The sequence below is a fragment of the Malus sylvestris genome, chromosome 1, assembly GCF_916048215.2.
Source record: "Malus sylvestris chromosome 1, drMalSylv7.2, whole genome shotgun sequence".
NCBI lineage: Eukaryota > Viridiplantae > Streptophyta > Magnoliopsida > Rosales > Rosaceae > Malus > Malus sylvestris.
The window spans coordinates 20472362-20495277 of record NC_062260.1 but is presented as its reverse complement, the minus strand read 5'-3'; the positions used below and the strand labels follow the sequence as shown (position 1 = coordinate 20495277).

The 22916-nt window shown below is 37.7% G+C and overlaps 2 protein-coding genes, 2 long non-coding RNA genes and 2 pseudogenes across 6 annotated transcripts; 3 read left to right on the top strand and 3 right to left on the bottom strand.

Moving 5' to 3' along the window:
* The first annotated feature begins 370 nt into the window (after positions 1-370).
* On the top strand, positions 371-2667 carry LOC126633589 (uncharacterized). Of its 3 annotated transcripts, XR_007627103.1 has the most exons (7): positions 379-498; positions 598-736; positions 861-1583; positions 1777-1849; positions 1957-2052; positions 2172-2236; positions 2345-2667. It is a non-coding gene; the product is annotated as an uncharacterized LOC126633589 (long non-coding RNA). The 3 variants fall into 3 exon arrangements; XR_007627105.1 differs by lacking the exons at positions 2172-2236; positions 2345-2667 and having other exon boundaries at positions 385-498; positions 861-1001; positions 1524-1583; positions 1957-2090; XR_007627100.1 differs by lacking the exons at positions 2172-2236; positions 2345-2667 and having other exon boundaries at positions 371-498; positions 1957-2095.
* Positions 2668-3418: 751 nt separating this feature from the next.
* On the top strand, positions 3419-6110 carry LOC126633543 (leucine aminopeptidase-like). Its single transcript, XM_050304196.1, has 4 exons — positions 3419-4611; positions 4716-4949; positions 5035-5361; positions 5448-6110. The coding sequence occupies exons 1-4, from the start codon at positions 3628-3630 to the stop codon at positions 5742-5744; spliced, it is 1842 nt and encodes a 613-aa protein (XP_050160153.1). The 5' UTR covers positions 3419-3627; the 3' UTR covers positions 5745-6110.
* On the bottom strand, positions 6012-8130 carry LOC126633563 (serine/threonine-protein kinase ATG1t-like; annotated as a pseudogene).
* A 387-nt stretch (positions 8131-8517) lies between these two features.
* LOC126614442 (putative disease resistance protein At1g50180) lies at positions 8518-11701 on the bottom strand (annotated as a pseudogene).
* A 42-nt stretch (positions 11702-11743) lies between these two features.
* On the bottom strand, positions 11744-13387 carry LOC126633621 (uncharacterized). The gene is made up of 4 exons (XR_007627113.1): positions 13230-13387; positions 13043-13108; positions 12591-12685; positions 11744-12156 (listed from the first exon to the last, which is right to left on the bottom strand). It is a non-coding gene; the product is annotated as an uncharacterized LOC126633621 (long non-coding RNA).
* Positions 13388-14630: 1243 nt separating this feature from the next.
* On the top strand, positions 14631-19226 carry LOC126633554 (zinc finger CCCH domain-containing protein 11-like). The gene is made up of 8 exons (XM_050304204.1): positions 14631-15031; positions 15178-15262; positions 15391-15534; positions 15620-15708; positions 16534-16722; positions 16898-17028; positions 17110-17209; positions 18838-19226. Exons 1-8 carry the CDS (start codon positions 14870-14872, stop codon positions 19042-19044), a joined length of 1107 nt encoding a protein of 368 aa, XP_050160161.1. The 5' UTR covers positions 14631-14869; the 3' UTR covers positions 19045-19226.
* Positions 19227-22916: the final 3690 nt, after the last annotated feature.

Below are 22916 nucleotides of genomic sequence, written 5' to 3'. Positions count from 1 at the left end.
CTTCTCGGTGAAGTGAGGTGTTACAAGTTATTACATTCGGCATGTTGAAAGCCGAATCTGATATTGAACTTCGTAAAAATAGTAGCCTTGTCTTCAGGTTCGAGGGCCCAAGAGGTCGAGACGTGTTCCTTCCTCGGCCGCAATCGCAAGACGCAGAAGTCAGCCGCGTACCCAACGCAACATCAACAAATTTACTCCTCGGTCGAGCTCGACCGACGAGTTGGCACGCCCCGCATTCACCGAAGGACGTAGTTAGCTTATAGATTACTCGGCCTGCGTGCCACGTAGGCTTTGTAGTTTTTAGGGCCAACACAACCTGAAACCAACAAATCCCAAAAACCCTCGAGCCCTCCAACAAAATCGGAAAAAAACACCATCTTCGCCCAAAATTTTGAAGTTTCTCAAGAATTCTCGCATTTTCCTGAGATTTTTTTGTATGGGCTTTGGTAGCAGATGAAGATCGATGACAGTGATCAGAGTTCGTCACATGACATTGTGGTAAGCTATTGAATCTAATTGGCGATTTTTTTGTATGATTGTTTGTTATTGGGATTTGGGATGTTGGGAATAATTTGTTTGGTTTTTGTGTGGATGCAGCTCGGCAACGAACAAGTTGATCACATCCTGAGTTTTCCGACTAATTTATTCAATCGGATCGGTTCTGATTTTGTCCCTCCATAGCATCTGCAGCACTATCTGCCTTGCTTTCGTCACAGCTTGGCTTTCACTTCCTCAGGTAAAGTTTCCACCTTTTTTTCTTTAGGAAAATAACAAAAATTCCAAATTTATTGAATTATTTAGTGATTTTCTATTGAGTTTTTTCTTAAAATTTTTAATATAAATTTTTTGAATTGGAATAGGGGGAATGGTGGATGTGAGAGTTTCTTTTACAGCAGTTCAAAGGGAGAGCTTGAGAGACAGTGGACTTTTCCCCTATTCCTCCACAATCGCTTTTACCAATTTCCAAGAACACATTAAATTCCCTCAAAATATAAGCCGAGGTATGGAAAAGCTTCGAATTCCTTGGTTTCCTCCAATTAGTATGCAGAACTCTCAAAAAAGAAAGTAGTGAGGGTTGAATTTCTACCCTCATATAGATATGGAAAAGCTTAGAATGGTGAAGTGAGGGTTCAATGACTTATTACTCATTTTGGTCTATTTAAATAAAGTTATCTGATTGGTTTGATTTGTGTTGTGTACATTTACTTCTTGGGTATATTTGTGTTTTTGGACTTATTTGTTTCTGTATCGGTTGTTGACAGAATGGATAGGGTGCCAAAAAGAGAGGTGGCATTAGGAATAATGGCTTTTTTGAGAGAATTAGAGTTTGATCTCTTCATTTGGGTTGTGCATATTTCGTTTGATCTCTTACTTTGGGTTGTGCAGATTTCATTTGAATTAATTTGGGTTGTGAGGAAGTGAATAATTATTTGAATTAATTAATTTCTCTTGGGTTGTGCATATTTCCTTTGAACTAATTTGGGTTGTGTTTGAGCATTGTACATGCATGAACGTGGGTAAAGAGTATGAGGATAAAGGGAAGAGAAAATGTTGTGATCATCCACCTCAAACGATTTGTTGAGGTATTTTTTGTACCTTTTTTTTGTTTAAAATTATATGTTTTTCATATGTTAGGAGTATGTCATCGAGGAATGTTAGTGCCTCTTTATTCAAATTTTTCTTTATTTAAATATATATATGTGTTTAGAAGTGTAAATTTGTATAATTGAATCTTTGCTCCAATTTTATATTTCATTTTTTTGTGACTTTCTGCAGAACTTGGAATCAGCTTTTCACATAACATGGATGATGAATATAAGAAACTCATACACAGAATTACTCCACCAAGGTATATACAAATTAAAATCATAACTTGCGTCAATATAGAAAAAATTATTTTTTAGCACACAAGTTTGACATAATAATTTTTCTCATAATTTATAAAATTTTGTACAGATTTATGCTACCTGGCAATCAACGACTAATATTACTTTCAAGAAGGCAAGACCAACATATGGCATGTCACATCGGTATATTTTTCACAAACAGATGGTAAAATTGTACACATCACTTAGACAAGTTTCAATCTTTTTTGCTTCCATTGTAACACATTTCTAATTAACATTTCGTACTAAATTTTGATTAAACTTTATTTAAATGTTTGATTTCAGAATTTCACAAGTCGAATTACCACCTCAATAATAGGAAAAAAATACATTTGATCTCCGGTTATAAGGTGACCTCACCTCTCTCCCTCCCTCCCTCCCTCCCTCCCTAAACTCAATTTTGAACTTTTTATGCATATTTTTTTTTGAATCATTGGCTGTCTTTATTATTTTTGTAGTTGTATTCACAACTGTCCAAGAGAGTACAACAAAAGGTCAATTTTTCCATTGGAAGCACCTCAAGTTAGGAACAAGTCTGTTATCCAATTACATTCATGGCATATAACACTTGAAAGGTCAATTTTCCATTGGAAGCACCTCAAGCTAGGAACAAGTCTGTTATCCAATTACATTCATGGCATATAACACTTGAAAAAGCTAATGATGTATTTCAACATTGTTTAGCATGTGGCAAGCTTTGTTTGACTGATATACTCAATACTGCATTTGTAATTTTATCATTGGTCCAACTTTTTGAATAAACAATTTCTCTTTCTTTGCACTTTGAAAAAATGGATTTTTATATTTTTTGTTAGTATCTAAATTTGTTCCGTTCATGATAAGGTTTAGCAAAATGTCTCATATGATTTTCAATCCCGCAGCATCGCGCGGGTGCAAATTTCTAGTGTTATCTATTAAAGAGTCATTCACAAACCCAATAAAAATGAGATTTTCTAATAGGGTGAGATATCCACACACATTTTTTTACTTCTCACACATCCTTCTAATTTTCGAGTGTCGGATCAAATGAATTGAAGAAGATCAAATGACAGAAATTAACCAGATATGTGTGAGAAGTAAAAATGATGTGTGGATAGCACACTCTTTTCTAATTTATACCCTTTAATCGCTTTAGAAAAAACCTATAATTTTTTCTTCATTTAGTGAATGTCAATCAAAATATAGCAGAAATTTCACCAGTTTAGAAATAAGCTACAATTTTCTATTTATTCAGTACATGTCTTTTGAAACGTGGCAGAATTTTTACTTCTTTACAAAGAAATTATACTCTTTTGTTTATTTGATACACGTCATTCGAAACGTACAAGAATTTTCACCACTTTAGAAAAAAGTTATACTCCTTTATTTACTTAGGAATGTCATTCTATCCATAGCCGAATTTTCACGCTTAAGAAAGAATCTGAGACTTCAAAAAGAAAAAGAAAAGTATCAAATTCTTAGTAAATAATCTTAAAACTTTACCCTATATACATGCCGGTGTACGATTTTCTTCTCCCTCCAGAATGTTGAAAGGCAAAGCCAAAATAATGAAAATGGATCATCTCCGGATTCATTCTATCAAATTCACTCAATCAATGAATCCGAACTTTTAAAATTTCATCTAGACATAGCCAAAATAATAACCAGAAAACTGAAGAAATATTGTTTATTGCTCTCTGTCTATTTAAATTCCTTATTTGTCCGTTTCCGGTTCCACGCTCTAAAGCCCAAGCATTTCCCGATGGCGCCCATCGACCCTCACTCGTTCACTGACTCGACTCACCCACTCGCCACCTATATTTCCCTCTCATTCTTCTTCGACTTCCCCTCCTCCACCATCCACGCCTCCGCCCTCCTCACCCTCCCCGCCCCGTACTCCGGCCCACTCTCCCTCGACATCCGTGCCCTCACAGTCCACTCCGTCATCGATCCCCATAAACCCTCCCGTCCTCTCTCTTACGTCATCTCCCATCCTGACCCAATCAAAGGCTGCCACCTCACCTTCACCCTCTCCAACGCAGCCTCCGTCTTTATACTGTACTCCACCTCCCCCTCCTCCTCCGCCCTCCAGTGGCTCTCCCCTCCCCAGACCTTTAACAAGACGCTGCCGTTTGTCTACACCCAATGCCACGCCATCCACGCGCGCTCCGTCTTCCCCTGCCAGGACACTCCCGCTGCGCGTTTACGCTACGCGGCCAAGCTCAACGTCCCCCGCCAGCTCTCCGCCGTCATGTCCGCGCGTCACGTCTCCCGCCGCGACCCGATCGCCGGCGAGGGGTCGGCGCTGGTCTCCGGCGACGCCTTGTGGTGCTCTGAGGACAGGGTCGTCGAGGAGTTCGTGATGGAGCAGTCAATCCCGCCGTACCTGTTCGCGTTCGCCGTCGGTGAGCTGGGGTTCCGGGAGGTGGGCCCGAGGACTAGGGTTTACTCTGAGGCGGTGCCGGCGGTGCTTGAATCGGCGGTGATGGAGTTCGCGAGCACCGAGGACATGATCAGGCAAGGGGAGGCCTTGTTTGGGCCGTACGTGTGGGAAAGGTTCGATCTTTTGGTGCTGCCCCCGAGCTTCCCGTATGCTGGAATGGAGAATCCGAGAATGACGTTCGTGACGCCGACGGTGCTCAAAGGCGACGCCAGCGGCGCGCGGCTGGTGGCGCACGAGCTGGCTCATAGCTGGACTGGGAACTTGATCACCAACAAAACTAACGAGCATTTTTGGTTGAATGAGGTACTGAATTTACATTCAAACATTCACCGGTTCAACTTTTCGGGCTTAAACTAATGAGCATTGGCAGTTGATGTCAGGGTGTTAATATTTACTTATTGCTGCAGGGTTTCACGACATATGCTGATAGGAGAATTGTTGAGGCTGTTCAAGGCGAGGACCGAGCTGCACTGAACATTGGAATCGGCTGGCGGGGTTTGCACAAGGAAATGGAGAGGTTCAAGGATAGCTTGGAGGTCACAAAGCTGAAAACCAACCAGGATGGAGTTGATCCAGATGATGTGTATTCTCGAGTCCCTTATGAAAAGGGTTTCCAGTTTCTATGGCGCATCGAACGTCAGGTATCTTGAAGTTGTAACTTCTTTTGTTTCTAGATGTTGTCCTGTAAAGACGATCTGATCGGCACTTGTTTTTCGGAATCTGAAGGTTGGAAGGCCTGCGTTTGATGAGTTTCTGAAGAAATACATTGCCACCTTCAAGTTCCAGTCAATTGATACCGATACGTTTCTCGAGTTTCTCAAGGCAAACCTACCTGGAATAGAGAAAGAGGTTGACTTAGTGGTGTGGACTGAGGGCACTGGTATCCCTCCTGATGCGTATGAACCGGTTTCTAACATATATGCAAAGATTGTGTCCATGGCAAATGAATTTAAGCTTGGTAGGATGCCAGGGGAGGATGAAGTTGCTGACTGGAGAGGGCAGGAGTGGGAACTCTACTTGGAGAACCTCCCCAAGCCTATTGAACCTTCACAGGTACTTATTTTCTACGACTTGATTCCATAGCAGCCTTCGACACGCATAGTTACTTAATTTCTTAGCTCTTGTGACTTGATTTGCAGGTTGTAGAGTTGAACTCGCGCTTCAGGCTGGCAGAATCAAAAGATTATGATGTGAAGGTGACATTTCTCCTGCTGGCCATTGCTTCCAACTGCAAAGACTACTTGGGCGAGGTGGAGAGAACTTTGAAGGAAGTTGGGAGGAAGAAGTACCTTGTCTCCCTCTACGGGGCTCTTGTGGAAGGCAATGGAAATGAAGAAGGGAAGATTCTGGCCAAGCAGGTGTTTGCAGCCGCTCGCGAGACTTACCACCCTATAGCTCAAGGCGGTATTGAAACAATCTTAAACAAGCACTGCTGAAATTGTGTGTGAGAATGTAGAGTACACGAACCGCAATTTGGAAGCGAATCCTTGACTTCGTTGTTGGCTATGTCCTAATCTCTGAGATCTGTAGCCTGTGCATGTGAATGATCTCGTAAATAAAATGTAGCTGACTTTTGTATCTCGCTTGCTGATGCCTGATGATATTTTATGTGTAAATTCGAAAATACGAATCAAAGCTATGCCTGCAAAATCAATTTTACTTGATGCATGACAGGAACGAGAATAATACTCATAAAGTCTCGCTTTCGTAGGAGGATTTCAATTTCTATTATATCATGAACATGTCCATTTACAGAAGCAAGTAACTCAGAGTTATTGGAATCAACGGACTTTCGGTATTCACTTATGATTTCTACACAGTTACTACCAAATCAGTCTAAAACAGTAAAATTGCACTTCTCCCGATCCATGGCAAAGCCATGGAGCTTGGAGGTCTTGACATATCTGTTCAACACCTCTTCTAGTGCAGTTTATCGTATTGGGAATCATACACATCAGTAAAATCATCTTCTGTACAGAGTGCTAGAACATTTGTGTACCCGTAATTATTTCACATCTCAACTCTTCTAAAAAACCTTGCAAAAAACTGTGCGAATAGAATTCGCTGAAGGACAGGCGCTTAACTGCAGTAGTGCATCAGTACGTCAGAGAATTGCTAAACATAATGTATAGCAAGTTTTGGCGATAAGTACAATAATAATATGAAAGTGCGGCTGGTAAAATGCTAAACCTGGATTTGGAGACAACAGTTTTGAACACATATCGACAGAGTCAGGATGCAATCTAGAAAGGATGACTTCGTCGAAAGGAAGGTATGTGGATGACTTGATGGTCTTAAGCACCTGGAAAGTATATTTATCAAAGATTTGGCCAAGCATGACTAAAGGACCTTTTCCGACAAAAAGCGGGAAGTTAGTACCTGAACATTAGTCCTACCAGGGAAAGGAGGGCGACCATTGAGAAGCTCGAAAAGAATTACGCCAATACTCCACATGTCAACCTATAAACTGAATCCGTCAATTTTGATTTATCGTGATTGAAAGGGGAAAATGACACAAGTTATAGACAAGACCGTACCTTCCCATCGTATCTTTCAAACTGAAGAACTTCAGGTGCCATGTACAACGGGGATCCACAAACTGTCTCCGCATAATCACCTGGATGTAAACTTCTGTACACGGCAGCAAAGATAAGCTAATAAGGAACGAAACCACCACAGTTGGTTGCTTTAAATCATACTAAACACATCCTAAACTGGGTTAGCGGATGAATTTCGGCATATGGATCTCTCTGCTAGAGTTTACCTTGAGAGGCCGAAATCAGCTACCTTTAGCACCGCATCATCTTGAGTGCCAGAGAGTAGAATGTTCTAGTAATACAAAATACAACAATTCAGCCGATTTACAGAATTCTGATAGAGATTTACGATTCAATTCCACATTAAGGGTGCAATGCAATCCGAAAGGTTGAAATCAATCAATATGCATTCAATTTGTATAACAAAACCAATTGTTTAGCATAGATTTCAAGATCTCTAATTGCATTTTGTTACCATCTTTCCATAAACTCTTGTTTTACCTCCGGTTTCAAGTCTCGATGAATGATGTGGTGCAAATGTAGTAATTTCAACGCGGCTCCTGCAACCAAAACAAGAATTTGATTATATTCAGACCAGAGAATCAAAGCGGCCTGAAGACAAGTAAATATGCAAAAAAGTTAAGAAGCTACCAAGCTGCTGCATAAATCTCTTGGCAATCTGTTCTTCAACTTGCCCGTGCTGCCGGATATAAGCAGCCAGATTTCCCCCATCACAAAACTCCAACACCATGAATATGCAGCTTTCATCCTGCAATGAACATATGTAAAAAACAGTCCTCCTTTTCGGTTAACTGCACTCGCGGATAAATTAACAAATTCACAAAAAAAAAAAAATCGAACACATATTGACAGCCTTAAGTTCGTAGTATCAACAATATCGAGGGCATATTGATGTCCGAGGAGGGTGATTGAAAACCTGGAAAGCATTGAGGAGGCGGATGATGTTTGGGTGGTTAACGGAGGATAAGAAATTGAGCTCGCAATCCAAGCAGTTCTTGAGGTGGCGGTTGAGGCGGGAAAGGTGGACCTGCTTGAGAGCCACCACCTTGCCGCTTTGCCGGTGCACGGCTTTCCAAACGGTGGAGAAAGAGCCTCGTCCCACCTCTGATATCACGAATAGTCCCCTTTGAGTGCGGAGACAACTCCCTTGCTTTCAGCTTCCATAGAATCTTTGAGCTCTCCGGTAACAAGTTACAAGCGGTTCTATTTGTTTGTATTGGGTGGAAGGTTCCGGTGATTATATTGTGATTACATATCAAGCGTTTCGACCTCGTTTGAAAGTGATTTTAATATGAATGAGAGCATTTTTTATGATAATGTTCTTGAAATTAATCATTTGTAAAATGCAAGTGATCTTGAAAAAAAAATGCTTAAAATACTTTTTAAAGAAGTATATAACTTGTGATTCTTAAAAAAAAGAAAAACACTTCAAATTTTAGAATTAAAAAATATTCTCTAAAAAACGAACTCTCAAATGAGCTATGCTGGAAATAATTAGGCAATCACTAGCTTTAATTTTTTTTCATTATTTTTTTTTCAGACGATAAAAAACACTTAGATTTGACATTTGTCACTATATAAACAATCTCAAACGGGTTGATATTTATGTCTAGTGAATTGTAAATTTGGAGTGGGTGCTGACATGCTCGAATAATAGAAATCTCCTATTTTTGCTTCAAATTATCAAGAATTTTACAACTAGTCTTCAAATACATTCAGCTTCACCCTGATTCTTTCATAAGCGTAGTTTGCTAAAAGTGCTTTTATTAAAAGCATGTCAACACCAAGTGTTTCCCATAAAATGGTAAACAAACTCGTCATTCAGAAATGTCGAACTGTTTAAGTCCTCCAATATTTAAGTGAAGGGGAAGTAAAAAAATCCGTAATCAAAACAGAGTTCACATGTTGGATTTTGTAAAATTCCTCTCCTCCTTCCTCAAGCCTGCTACCGAATCCACGAGTCACCCCTTTGATGGTTAATTCCTTGAGGGTAGTAACATACCGAAGGCCGTCTGGAACTGTAAACGAGGGCGAGCAACGCTCAATGTGCAACCTGGAGAGACTAGGCATGGCTCCCTTCTCCACCCTCCACTCCTTTAATTCTATCAAGCTGTGAAGAGAAAGGAACTCAAGACGAAGAAAGCCTCCTGCTGAGCAAACAAGTGGTCCGGGAAAATAGCCGAGGGCAGCATTATTATCCAGGAAAAGCATTCGTAAGCTTGGCAGCTTCTCTAGTATTTCTATGTTATCGTCCTTGAGACGATCGTGATGAATTCCACAGAGTGTGAGCTTGGTGAGGTTTGGAAGGAACAGGAGGTCTTCTGGTAACTGTCCGATACGTCCCTTTACTCGCAGCTTGTATATATGAGGACAGCTTAATACTGCGTTCCACGCTCCATCATGAAAAGATGCCATTGATAGAGACTGCAGATTGTCAAATGTAAGGCTCCCTTTCTCGATGGTTTCGTCGTCAAATAGCCTTACCTCCAATCTTCGAAGGTTGGTCAAGTTAACAAAATCATACAGATCAGATGCCGAAACTGAAACATTGACCACCGTCCGCAAATTACTTGCATGAGTGGCAAATGACAGTCTCTCTTCTCCTCTTATTATCGAGGGTAAATACACATGTCTCAATTTCTCCATCTTCCACAACACGTTTGGCACTTTCAGCAGCAACCCTGAATGAGCATTAGTGCCGCGTAAATCTAGAGTTTGCAGACATACCAAATTACCTACAGACAATGGAAGCTCTTGCATCTTAGTATTCCTTAGACTTAAAAATCTTAAGTGGACCAGATTCCCAATTTCACCTGGTAACTTGAAGCTTCTTCTCATGAAAATATTTTCAAACTTCAAAACTCTGAGAAGTTTGTAGCTATTTAACAGTGACCGTAGTACTCTTTGACCGAAATTTAGGTTCAAAATAAACTGTTTTGGGACAAAGAAAAGCATAGACCTAAGATGTCTATCTCTTTCATCTCTGTTTAGATAATAAAAATCAAGCTCCTTTTCCAAATAGATGGCAAGTCTTTGAACTCTACCGCTCGTTGTTTCCTTGGTTACTGTGGCTGCAGAGTAATTGATAATACGAAGAATGTTCCACTCTTTTGCCTTCACCATAACAAATCTCGCATAAGACCATGGAGACAACTAGTCTTAATCTTCTTTGTTAAACCATGTTGTCCAACTTGAACCATAGACCTGTCTACCAACTCACTTAAGCACCCGTAAGATACATCTTCCATTTTTTCCATGGATGTTGATGATACAAAACCTTCAGCCATCCATAGTTGAGTCAATCTATTCACCGGTGTTTCATAATCTTTCGGAAAATGGGCTAAATAGAGAAAGCATAGTTTCAACTGATATGGTAAGTTATCATAACTCAAAGCCAATAACCGTAATACACCACCGGATTCTTCACCTTCGTATTCAGGTCCAAGGTCAGTGGCTCTCCTTATGTATGCATAGAAATTCATATGTACCATATCCCACTCATCAACGGAGTTTTTTCTAGATAGAAGTCCTACAAGCACAGTGATGGCGAATGGCAAACCTTCACAATGTCGAAGCATCTTCATTCCTAGATCTTTCTTCTTTGCATAAATTTCAGGGTCTGAGAAACTATTAAAACCAGAACATTTAACTACCTATGTTTCTCGGGAACTAGAAATTGGAACTACACAAATAACAAATTATTTCTATGCTAGATCAAGGGTTCAGTAAATTCTTGAATCCGCGGTGTGATTTGATATTTCGTTATTCCATACAAACTCTAGTGTCAAATGAAACCATATAATCCCTATTCAATTGATAAATAATAAGAAAAGTAGAGATAAAAGCTTTGTGTGAGAAGAGAACATACTTGTATCTTCCATTTGAAACATTGCTATCTTCTCAAACAGTTCCCAACTTTCATCTTCATTCAATGACAGCGGTTGGTAGATGAAGCCATTTTTATCTGCACAGTAGGCCACTTCTTTGTTGCGAGTGGTGAGTAATATTTGGCTCTCAGCTTCCTCATTCATTGGAAAACCAGCTTGTAAAGAATTCCACACATCGCATGTCCAAATGTCGTCAAGCACCACCAAACATTTCCTTTCTCGTTGCTTAGTACAAAGCCTCCTTGCTATCTCGTCCTCATTCAGTATTGCAATTTCTTGTCTTTCCCCATTGGTAGAACTGAGTTGATTTAGAAGTTCTTCCAAAACTTCTCTTCCATGGCACTGTTGAGATATACACACCCAAGCAAAACAGTCAAAATGACACCTAACTCTATCGTGATTATAAACTTGTTTTGCAAGCGTGGTCTTACCCAAGCCACCCATTCCCCATATAGAAACAACTCGATAGACGTTTTTCTTCGATCAATTGCGCAACCAATATCTCTTGTTGCCTCCGGAAGGAAGTGTCGCCTCCACTCTCCCTCATCTCTTGTAGGTTAAAACTTGGCAAACTTAACCTTAATTTTGAAATTTTGGTCGTAATTTTCTCAATTGCCGAGCCAATCTTGTGAAGATGAACTCCTTCTAAGAAGATGCAAGTAAACCTTTTCAGAACGCTTCCTGCCCCATGGAAGCAACTTTTAAGACAAAAGCTTCAGCGACATCCTCCAGATCATAAGCAGCATCTCTAACGCTTGCGACCCAAGTGCGTACTCCATCATCATCATGTCCATGACTTGCATCTGCATCTTTCAGATAACCTTGCATAAATTGTAGCTCGGTTTGTGCAAGCTCAACCTGATCACCTACTCCACCCAAGAGTTTCAATTCCGGAATGATAGAGTCTGTGAGCCGTTCAAGCACCATTAAAACAACCGCATCGGCCATATTAATCTCTCTTCTTCAGACGATCAACAACTAAGTTAAGCAGTTTTCCTCTTTCTTCTGATTTTTAGATCCAGGAAATAATGCCACCAAAGAAGATTAGTATAATCCTGCCTGTCTGATTCAAACTCAAATTAAATATTATGCAAAGTCAAATTAATATTTTGTAATTCTTCAACAAGAAGCAAAGCACTCGAGATTTCTTAATTTAATTTTACAAAGACCTTATCAAAGTCAACGATATATGATAGTGAAGTTTCCGATGCAAGTTGCCAATTATATTTTGAAGAGGCGGTCAATCCAATTTTATAACTGCCATACAACTATACAAGCAAAAACCAGTCTGCATAAAATCATCACAAGTAAATTTTCTGCAGGTGGGTGAAATGAACTCCGCGCTAAGAAGTTCCTTTCCTCCACAGAATGTAGTCCACTGCCGCTTCTACGTTATCCACAACCTACAAGAAGAACAAAAGGGAAGGAACTTCTTAGCGCGCATAGAATTCATTTCACTCGTAACACAATATGCAATCAAATGCAAGTTATAAGTTGCTACAGAATTTTTAGACTTGCAGGTGAGAAACTATCTCCAGTATCCACAACCAAGTATGGTAATGAATCTAATGATATATGCATATCAGTGTACATTATAAGTGGTTCAAATATGCATAAGCACTTCTGTATCATATATTCTGTGAGACACGATAGTGTACAGTTCAAGATTCTTTTTAACAAGCGATATTCAACTTTAAATTAAATGTAGTGCCAGTAGTGTTTCCAACTCGGATGCATAGTGGGAGAAATTTGCTATAGCCAATGTGGCTACACCCACCCGCGTCTGCACACAGGTAGGTGCTAAACAATTTGAACATGACAGGAATCCCAGTCTCACCTGTTGTAAGATGCTTGCTGGAGAAATTATGAAAGTGCCCATTCCAAGTCGCTCGGAAGAAATGCAGCCTGTTTGTGTACAAGCAGGCAGCTGATCTGGATCATTCCAAGTATAGTATGAAACTTAGAGTTGAAAGAAAAGGGAGTTGATGATGTTACAAAGGGCAACGAAAACAAAAAAAATTAATAATCCTACGATGTTCTTCAATACAGGAATGGAGCAAATCATCCAAATAAAACCCTTTTGTTAGACATGGAAAATGCATCCAATAGAAGTATAGAACCCTTCTGTGCGTAAGCATACTTTGCTAGAAGTGCTTTTAGTAGAAGCATGTTGAATTTAAGTGTTGCTTGAAAGGGTACTACTTAGATATAGCACCTAGATAATGGATGTGTGCCACTGCTAACTTCATTTATTTACTCATTAACAAGGAACAGAGTTTCTCACTTAACTCGTTGAGATTATGCATAAGCTGCTTGACATCTGCCTAAAATTACCGTGCCCAGCCCCATACGTATCTGTAAAACAAGGGGAAAAATAAGAAAACGAAAAGAGAGTTGTTATTGCCATTCCAAAATGTCATCTTAAAAACGCAACGGAAAATTAATTTGTGCAGGAACAAAAGGACATTTAACTTACCATTTGATTCCACAAAAATTCTCTACTCACAGCAGGTGTAATCATAACAGAATGCCCATGTTGGATTTTGTAAAAATCCTCTCCCCCTCCCCCAAGGCTGCTACATAATTCAGGAACCATCCTTTTGATGGTTATTCCTTGATTTTCTGAGATTGGTTAAGTTAACCAAATCGTATAGATCACATGCCCTAATTGAAACAATGACTGACGTCTGCAATTGCCTGTATAAGTAGCAAATGACAGTTTCCGTCTTGCATTTTTCATACAATAGGGGTAAATATACGTGTCTCAATCATTCTATCTTACAAAACACATTTGAAATTTTCTCCATAAGAATTAAACGCAGGTGTACGTAAGTCTAGAGTCTGCAAACATACCAAATTGGCTTAAAAACCTGAAGTAGATTTTGAACATTGAAGTTAGACATCTTCAAACTTCAAAACTCTAAAAGCAATTTGAAGTAAAAAAAAATATAAAAAAATAAAAAAATAAAAAACTTCTTGTTGTAAAAGTTGTGGAGGCCCATGTTTTTTGTTTGTGTTTATTGTATTTGGACATTCTCTTATGTAATCTGTCTATTCTGTTATAAATAAAGTAAACATTTGACAAAAAAAACAAAAGTTGTGGGAGTGAATGCCCATATGTTTGGTAGCCAAAGATGAGAAAGAATTTAGAATAGTGACTATGTTGTTGTATGAGGTTTTTTAATGAGCACTCATTTCACCTTGTAAGTTTTCACAGGTGTGGCTTTATTTAAAAAGCATTCTGTGTGTGATCACAATACACATCAAAAAGAAAAGAAGTGAAAACAATAATATCAATATTCCTATCTTTCTCTCTTTACCTGCCATCCTTTTATGTTAGAGTTACGAAACTAAACGGTGTGATAAATTGGACCCGCTTCCAATAGCGCAGCTAGGAAATTTTCATTGGGTGAGCTAGCTTAAAGATTTAAATCTTTATAAACAAAGAAACTTAATATTGTAATTTTCAGAGTGTGCTCTAGCTTAAGAAAATTTCACAAGGTAAGCTAAGAATTTTCGTTATTAAACAAATACGTATTAAAATTCAAACAAATCCAAACTTGTACATGTACAAGAAGTGATGAGAAACATGATGTAATAAAAAGAGATGGTTTGTAAACTGTATTATATAATTTTATATGGTTAAATCAAAAGAATTAAGATTAGTAATTAAATATATAATGGGCTCCATTCGAAAATCAATAAAAATTACATGTAAAATTTTAATTTTTTACGAAAAGCTAGCTGGGATATAGCCCAAGATAGTCCTTAACATAGCTATGTCATTGCTCACGCTTCGCTCATGTCCTTAGCAAATGTTAGCTCTCTAAATTTTGCCTATTTATAACACTTATGAGATGACTTTTGACACATGGCACTCGACACGAGCAAAGTTGGCATTTTATGTCACCCAAACAAAACACCTCACTCGACCTCCGCTCGCCCTTCCTTCTCGCGCACAGAGAGGGCTCTCGAAAACCCTAATCGTCATCTCTGATTCAAAATTAAGCAAATCCCCACCGGAAGTTAACAACTTTTATTCAATTTGGAAACACTGGTTGCTCAAATTTCCCCCTTTTTCCATTAATTTTGTCTGTTCGTTGAATCGACGTAGTCATGCCGCCAAAGGCATCGAAGGCCGACTTGGCGAAGAAGCAGAAGGTTGTGGAGGACAAAACCTTCGGGCTCAAGAACAAGAACAAGAGCAAGAACGTCCAGAAGTACGTCCAGAATCTCAAGCAGGCAGTCCAGCCCAAAGTAGACCCAGCCAAAGCCAAGGTCCGATTTATATCTCTGTTGTTTTTCCCCTATTGGGTTCTGTTTGGATACGCAGAAAATTAGCTGAGAATGTAAATTAACTATTTTTATTGGAGTTAGTGTTTGGGTTGGAATTGGGTTTTATCAAATTTTGATGGGTTTTGCAGAAAAAGAAGGAGGAAGAGAAAGCCAAAGAGAAGGAGCTCAATGATTTGTTTAAGGTTGCTGTTAGTCAGCCGAAAGTGCCAGCTGGTATGTAGTACTAGTATGTACTGCAACTCTCACATTTTTTGTAATTTTGTTTGGTGATGGTCGATTATATTGTGTTCGATAGCGGATTGGTTTTGATATGCTTGTAATCGAATTGGGAATTTGAATAGGTGTTGATCCCAAGTCTATATTATGCGAGTTTTTCAAGTTTGGGCAATGTACCAAGGGATTCAAGTGCAAGTTTTCGCATGACTTGAATGTCCAGAGGAAGGGTGAAAAGATTGATATTTACAGTGATAAGCGTGATGATGAAGGTGAGGGGATTAACATATCTTGTTTAATGTTCTGATGCTAATTTATCGCACATGTTTTGCTTATGCTAGACTGATTATTTTTCAGACACTATGGAGGATTGGGATCAAGCGACGTTGGAAAAGGTTGTGGAGTCAAAGAAGAATGAGTATAACCAGAATAAGCCCACTGAAATTGTATGTCGGTTTTCTTATCGTAAATTGTTTTTTTATATCTGATATAGAAGCTTTTAGTGTAATTTGCATTTGAATGTGTTGCTCTCTATCTGTCTTTAGATATTCATCTATCTATCCCTCCTTCCTTCCTCCATACCCACCCTTTAAATGTTTCTGATGATTTAGGATGGAATATGGAGGCATTTCTGGGCATATTACCCATTACATCAATAATATGTTTCATGAGGAGTAAAAAAAGAAGAGGGAGGCACAGTCTTAGTTGCATGGGACATCGGTCTTCTTTTAATACTAGTTTAGGTGATGTAAGTCAGTTTTGCAATCCTTGATCCTAAGGGTTATGTTAAGGTTTAAATCAGTAATGTCGTAATCTGATAACTGAAAGAACAAGTCATTGACAATAGGGTATGTTACAACTTTATGCAAGTACATATAGAGTTCAGGTGATCAATTTATGTCTTATGTAGATAGATTTGGCGGATGGATACTTTTACTTTTACTCATTTCAGTTGTTGGTTTACTCTGTTTGGCTGTTTGCGGTGCTGAATGTTACTTAAGACATTCTTGTAAGGAATCTGTAATGTGAAACAATATTTGGGATTTAGTTTGGATTCTCTATTGTAGGCTATGCTAGTGAGTTAAATTGGGTTGAGTTGTAGAATAATAGAGGAGAAATTATTTTTTGTCTTCGAGATGAGAAAATATAAACATTAAAAATAGTGACAGGTAGAAAATAACATGCTTTTTCTAATTTTGGCCATATTCATTTGGTAATGTGAAATCTCTGAATGTAGTTATGAATCTAAGGCAGGCTTTCTATATGTACAGGTTTGCAAACACTTCTTAGATGCAGTGGAAAAGAAGCAGTATGGTTGGTTTTGGTCTTGTCCAAATGGTGGAAAAGAGTGCCACTACAGACATGCTCTTCCTCCTGGTTATGTTTTGAAATCTCAGATGAAGGCGCTTCTTGATGAAGAGGCTGAAAAAGTTGCCATTGAGGATGAAATTGAAAATCAGGTGATGATCATATTGATTTTGTTGACTTTACTTTTTCATTTTATCCATATGTGTTGTGATAGAGACCTTATGTACATTTGCAACTATATGTATAGTATCCCTAGGTACTTTTAGCTTTATTTCTTCGGTTTTGTATATCTAATTCTTACTGTTGATCATCTGCTGGTTACTGCAGCGTGCAAAAGTAACAACGATTACTCCAATGACCACTGAGTTGTTCATGCAATGGAGGAATAAAAAGACAGAAGAGAAAGAGGCTGGCTTGGCTGCACAACGAGCAGAGAGGGCTAAGAATGACCGCATGAGGTTCTGTTCCTTTTTATTTTTTTTGCATTTTTGTAAATTTTTTTGTTTTATGCTATTGACTGAAGTTTTCCTGTATTTCAGTGGTCGTGAGTTGTTTCTTTCGGATGCTAGCGTGTTTGTGGATGATGCTGAAGCATATGAAAAATACCAAAGACAAGATCCTGAGGCTTCTGAAGAGAAGGTAATATGTCCTTTTGGTATATGCGTGCGATTGATTTTATGGACTAATAGTATACCATTTTGAAGTCAGTGAAGCCTTAGTATGTTCTTTTGGTATTATTTTGGCTAAAATTTAACTTCCAACTTCTCATCGCTGTCTTGTGTGAATATTATTTCTATCTGTGAATTTGCTTCCTTTTTGTATGAAGAGAGGTTTCCGTATCTCAAGTCAGCATGCTTTTTAGCTGCCAAATAAAATCATTGGCTTACCAACAGAGATAAGAGTCCACATCTGCTCTTTTTCAATCACATAATTTTAATGCTGGGGTTCAGGCCATTGCATTTTGGTTTTGTTTTGGTGGGGGGGGGGGGGGGGTTTGCAGAATTGACAGTTATTGTAGTAATAACGCTGAGAAAGATGGGTTGAAGGGATCTTTGAACATTCTTATAAGTTCGCCAAGGTAATACCAAAATTATGTGATTGAAGCCAATAAGATTCTCTGTTGGTACTGTCATGATGTGATTTTTTTTTCTTTCAAATCCTTGTTCTTATCACATTATGTTTTTCACATTGTATCTCTTTGTTGGTTTCGTTTATGGTAGATCATGGTGTGAAGATTTTTTTTCTGGTGAGATCATAAAATTTTGATTACAGATGCATGCATCAAGATCCTTTTAAGGGTTTATACTATGTTTTTCTTAGCCCTTTCTGGTTCTGTCTGTTGCCTTGTTCCATGCCTTATAAGCATACTATGACTGACTTCTGTTCTAACCATGAACCGTGTAAAGCGAGCATCTGTGACTTTGTAAACTTGTGCTCTTACCGTTAACATGCCTACATGTATGTGCACTCTCTTCATGTTAATTGTTGCCATGTTATTTTAGGCCACAAAAATTCTATTAGTTGGCTGGTGCTTTGAACTTCCGTAGTTCACTTATGTGATCATATTCATTTCGCTACTTGTTACTTCATTTGTTTGGCCATGAATTATTGTTTGTTCTCCCCGTCTTTCCTGTGATCAAGGAGGTCAAACCTTATAAAACTGGTCATTTTAATTTGTTTCAAAAGTTTAGGTTCCTCCTGTTTCGCAGGAGTGGTCCCCTTTTGACTTGTAGATAGTCTATGGGGAGAATCTACGGGACATATGGATAAAAACCATTTTCTTCAAAACATGATTTTAACCTTGATACACGCTTTTCGCATATGCCAAAGAAAATGAAGACATTTTGAGATTGAAGTTTAATGTTGATGTGAAAACACTGGAGAGAAAATTTCATACGTTTTTAGTAGTGGACGACTTGGTTCACCTTTGTTGTCCTATTTTTTTCATTAATAAAAGTTTGTTTCGTATAAAAAAGAATATTAATCAGTAACTAATGAACCAAAATCTCCGCTTTGGTTTTTCTAGTTTTGGCAGAAAAGTATTATCATAACTTTGAAGGACTATGTTTTCGCTCATTACCCGAGGACCAAAAATTCTGAAACAAGGAGCATTTATATCATGGATGTGCTTTTGTATACAGTGCTTTCTTAAACTCTTAGATTGCCTGGTTCAAATAATGTCGCATGGTTCCCATTTACATGGACAAAATTGCCTTGACAATTTCCATTTTATTTTGTTATCTGAGTTTGACTGTGTTCCATTTCAGGCCAAAGACAACTCAGCAGCAGGAGGACCAAGCGCCTCTACTAGTGCTGCTGGTTCTGAAGTCCCCGTCGATAATGATAATGAAGACGATGATGATGATGATGATGATGATGATGACGAGTTGGACTTGGATGAGTTAAATGAACTTGAAGCAAGTTTGTCAAAAACATCCATTCAGATACGGGAGCCCGGTATAGAGACATCTTGAAGAGGGGGAGAGAGTACTGTTGACAATTTGCTTGTTGGGGGCCGAAAGAGACGAGATATCGAGAAATGAGAGAGGAAGTAATGTATTATTCATCCTGAGATGCTGTCTTTATGCTAAATTCTTGGTGTTCTGGATTTGACTTGGTGTTTTATGCAAGAAAAAAAAATCCAAATTTTGATTCAGATTGCTGTTCTTACCGTCAACTTTGGTAGTCTTCTGTATTTTTATAATTTGCATTTTCCTACTGTGCTGAGTTGTTAACTTCAACTTTGTTATTTCAATTTTATTTTTCATAATTATCTATGTGGTATCTTAAACCGGACACGTGGGCTCTGCATTTTTTAACAGAAGTTAACGGAATGGATCATTGCTCCATGTTTTGTTAAATTTAAGGAACAAAATTAACAGATGAAAACTAGGTTAAAGTTATAGCTCAGAGATTAATTCTAAATTTAAGTCAAATTAGGCTGTATCTAGTAACCAGTTGTAATTTGGCAACCCCAAAAGTTGGTGGCTTTTTTGACTTGCTTGATCAGCCTTTAAAGTAACTTCACTAGAGGCGATAAACAACTGGGATCCAAATTTCCAGTCAAAAAGCTTCAACGTATTCACTTGCTCTGCTGGCTCGGTCCAAAGACCTATTTCAATTAAATTAGAAGAATATATTGTCCTTTGTTTGGTGAACTTACAAATATTATGGCCAGACGTTTAAAATGAAAAACAGTACAACATATTGTGTCTTATAAATCCTCTCATAAATGATAAGACTCTATAGAACTAACTAGCAAAATTGCCCACGCTCCGTTGCGGGTTATGAATCCATAATCACAATTTAACTCATTTATTTCTAAATAATTCATCAATATCGGATTTCTAAGTACCACCAATATACAATTCATATGATGAGTTTTCCATATGAATTTGAGAGTGATGGCTGTTTAATTGGTATCTAAGGTGCAGTATTAGTTGGCGGTGATGTGGCTAAAATGAGACTCGAAATCGAGTCATGATTCCTTGTAGCATAAGTAGAAAAGGAGGTGGTGCACCAAAATCTGTTAGTGATAATGAAACTTGTATCAAAGCTTAGCTCAAAATTTACTATAGGTATCAACAATAATTTTATGCATATTTGAGACAAAGTTGGATCTGATGTTGCAACACATATATTACTATACACAAATCAACACATTCATTCCAAAACATTTTATAAATTAATAGAACAACTAAACAAACAGGGTAAAATAGGTTTTTAAGTTACATGACATTCTATTTACTTTACATCAAAAGCATATTTGCAATCCAAAGGGGAAATTTCTAAGTTACAATTATATACACTTCCTAAAGTCTCCCACATTGATTAGTCATTCATTTTGCACCTGTATTTTACTAACTCTACGTTAAAAGTTCTACATACAACCAAAAAAGCATATTTGAACGACTAAAAGGATGGACTTTTAAGTCCCAAATATATATAGTTTCAAAAATTGCCCACATGGTACTATTTTTCATGTTACTTCTATGTCCTTGGGCTCATAAAAAAATCTTCCATTTGTTCTTTATTGTTACATGGAACTTCAGTCATCTTTGCACTTGTTTTTGCTGTAGATTGAATTTAAATTCTTTGTATAAGATTTATGATAAAATTTGAGTTATGAAATTATGTGTTTTAATAACAAATAGATGTAACGTACTGGGTTTTGGAAGTAGTAAACACTATTTCAGATTGTTTGGATACACTTTGTTCCTGAGAGATTTGATGGGAAAATCTTCAGTGTCTGAAGCTTTTTGTTCATCTATTTCTTCGGTAATTTCAGTTTCCCTTAAATCCATATAAATAGAAGAAAGATTAATACATTAGTAAATGTTAGGTTATTTGAAAATATAGAGACAACTTAGATACTTACAATGAAAGCTCTTACCTTTTTTTATTTTTTTCTAGTCTCAAAGCTAAAAAGACCATTCCGAATTGAACTTTCTGTAGGCGATGTTGTGACAACCGTGGGTGAAATGGTGGAAGAGATGTTTTAACTCTTTTTCAAAAAGTGGTGGGTAGATGAAAAATTTTGAGCTACCGTACTTTCCTCCTCAAATTCAGCCATTGATACATAAGAAGCTTTGGAGCTTGATTGAACATCTTGTATTTTGTTGTTGAAAATCGCTTGGATCAAAAGATCATTTCTGTTGAAATCATTATTCAAATTTCCAAATCGAAGTTGAAATTTTTTGATCTGCCCTTGACATTGGAGAATTGCATATGGTAACTCTTGTTGATCAGTAAACCTTTTTTCGACAACTAAATCATAACATGAAGTTCCAAATAAACGTTCAGCCAGTTTACCAGTGAGGATGGCACTGGTCTCATCGCTGACATCTTCGATAATTAAACTTACTTTAAATCTAAGTATACGAAGTACAATTTTTTTACAGAAGTTAACGGATGGATCATTGCTCCATGTTCTGTTAAATTTAAAGATCAAAATTAACAGATGAAATCTATATTAGAGTTATAGTTCACAGATTAATTCTAAATTTAACTCAAATTAGAGTTATATATTGACACAGCTGTATCTAGTAACCAGTTGCAATTTGGCAACCCCAAAAGTAGATGGCTTTTTTGACTTGCTTGATCAACCTTTAAAGTAACTTCACTAGAGGCAACAAACAACTGGGATCCAAACTTCCAGTCAAAAAGCATCAACGTATTCACTTGCTCTGCTGGCTCAGTCCAAAGACCTATTTCAATTAAATTAGAAGAATATCTTGTCTTTTGTTTGGTAAACTTACAAATATGATACTCAGACATTTAAAATGAAAAACAATACAACATATTGTGTCTTATAACTCCTCTCATAAATATCAAGACTCTATAGAACTAATTTGGATCCAGTTTTAATATTGTTCGGTCTCAGTCACCAGTAAGACGGGCAACATTCATAATTACAAAGAAACGTTGAATTGAATGGTGGGGACTCCTTTCTATTTGTAGAGATAAATGCAAAAGGAGAGTCAAAAGTTCACTGTGTCCTTGTTTAAGATTACCTTATATTTCAAAACATAATCTTCCTGAATTTCCATGTGGGAACCTCTATATATGTTTCTGTCAAATAAAGAACATGATAGATATGTTGCCCCTTTGACAAATCTTTTGGATGGGAAAATGAATGATGTGTTTAGGCACGATTTGATGAGTTAATTAGCCTTTTATATTTAAGCCGTTGATAATCTTGGGGGTAATTAATTTTGGGCTGCCGGCCATTTGGTTCACTATGAGTTTTATAATAATGAAAGAGCATGTCCCCAATACACCATATGCATTCACAATGGTGATGGTGACTTCTTACTGACATCTGTGACTTGGGCTCCAAGCGAAGCTGTCATCCACTTTTACTTTGATCTCTAAGAAAGGAATAAAATTGGGTTAGGAGGCTAATCCAAATGGGAGAGTTCTATTTTTCTCCCTGCAGTCCTCTTGATTTTTTTAGCTAGTCAATTGATCAAAGAAATTGATCATGGGAACAGAAACATAGGAAAAAAAATGTAAAAAATGCAAACAGCAACAGATATTTGTAAGAAGTCACCATCATCATTGTGAATGCATGGTTTATTGGGGATATGGTCTCACTTTTGTTTTCTCTTTTTGCATTTTTTTCCTTTGTTTCTGTTCCGTAATTCTCATTCAATTTCTTTGATCAATTGACTATCAATAATATTGCAGTCCAAATAGGATAAGATTAAAGACTAGTTTACAAGATGCATGCTTTAAACTAGTCTTAGTAAAACATAAGACCAAACCATCTTTTAGGTACCTTTCTTTCCAAATTAGAACCACATGTTAGTATTATTATGCATGCATTTGATGTGAAATGTGAAAT

Bases quoted from the DNA above. Each gene is read 5' to 3' on its own strand.
- LOC126633554 (XM_050304204.1), top strand. From the start codon at position 14,870: ATGCCGCCAAAGGCATCGAAGGCCGACTTGGCGAAGAAGCAGAAGGTT. The intron at 15,032-15,177 runs GTCCGATTTATA...TGGGTTTTGCAG, and splicing joins TAGACCCAGCCAAAGCCAAG to AAAAAGAAGGAGGAAGAGAA. The intron at 17,210-18,837 runs GTAATATGTCCT...GTTCCATTTCAG, and splicing joins CTGAGGCTTCTGAAGAGAAG to GCCAAAGACAACTCAGCAGC.
- LOC126633543 (XM_050304196.1), top strand. From the start codon at position 3,628: ATGGCGCCCATCGACCCTCACTCGTTCACTGACTCGACTCACCCACTC. The intron at 4,950-5,034 runs GTATCTTGAAGT...CGGAATCTGAAG, and splicing joins TATGGCGCATCGAACGTCAG to GTTGGAAGGCCTGCGTTTGA. The intron at 5,362-5,447 runs GTACTTATTTTC...CTTGATTTGCAG, and splicing joins AGCCTATTGAACCTTCACAG to GTTGTAGAGTTGAACTCGCG.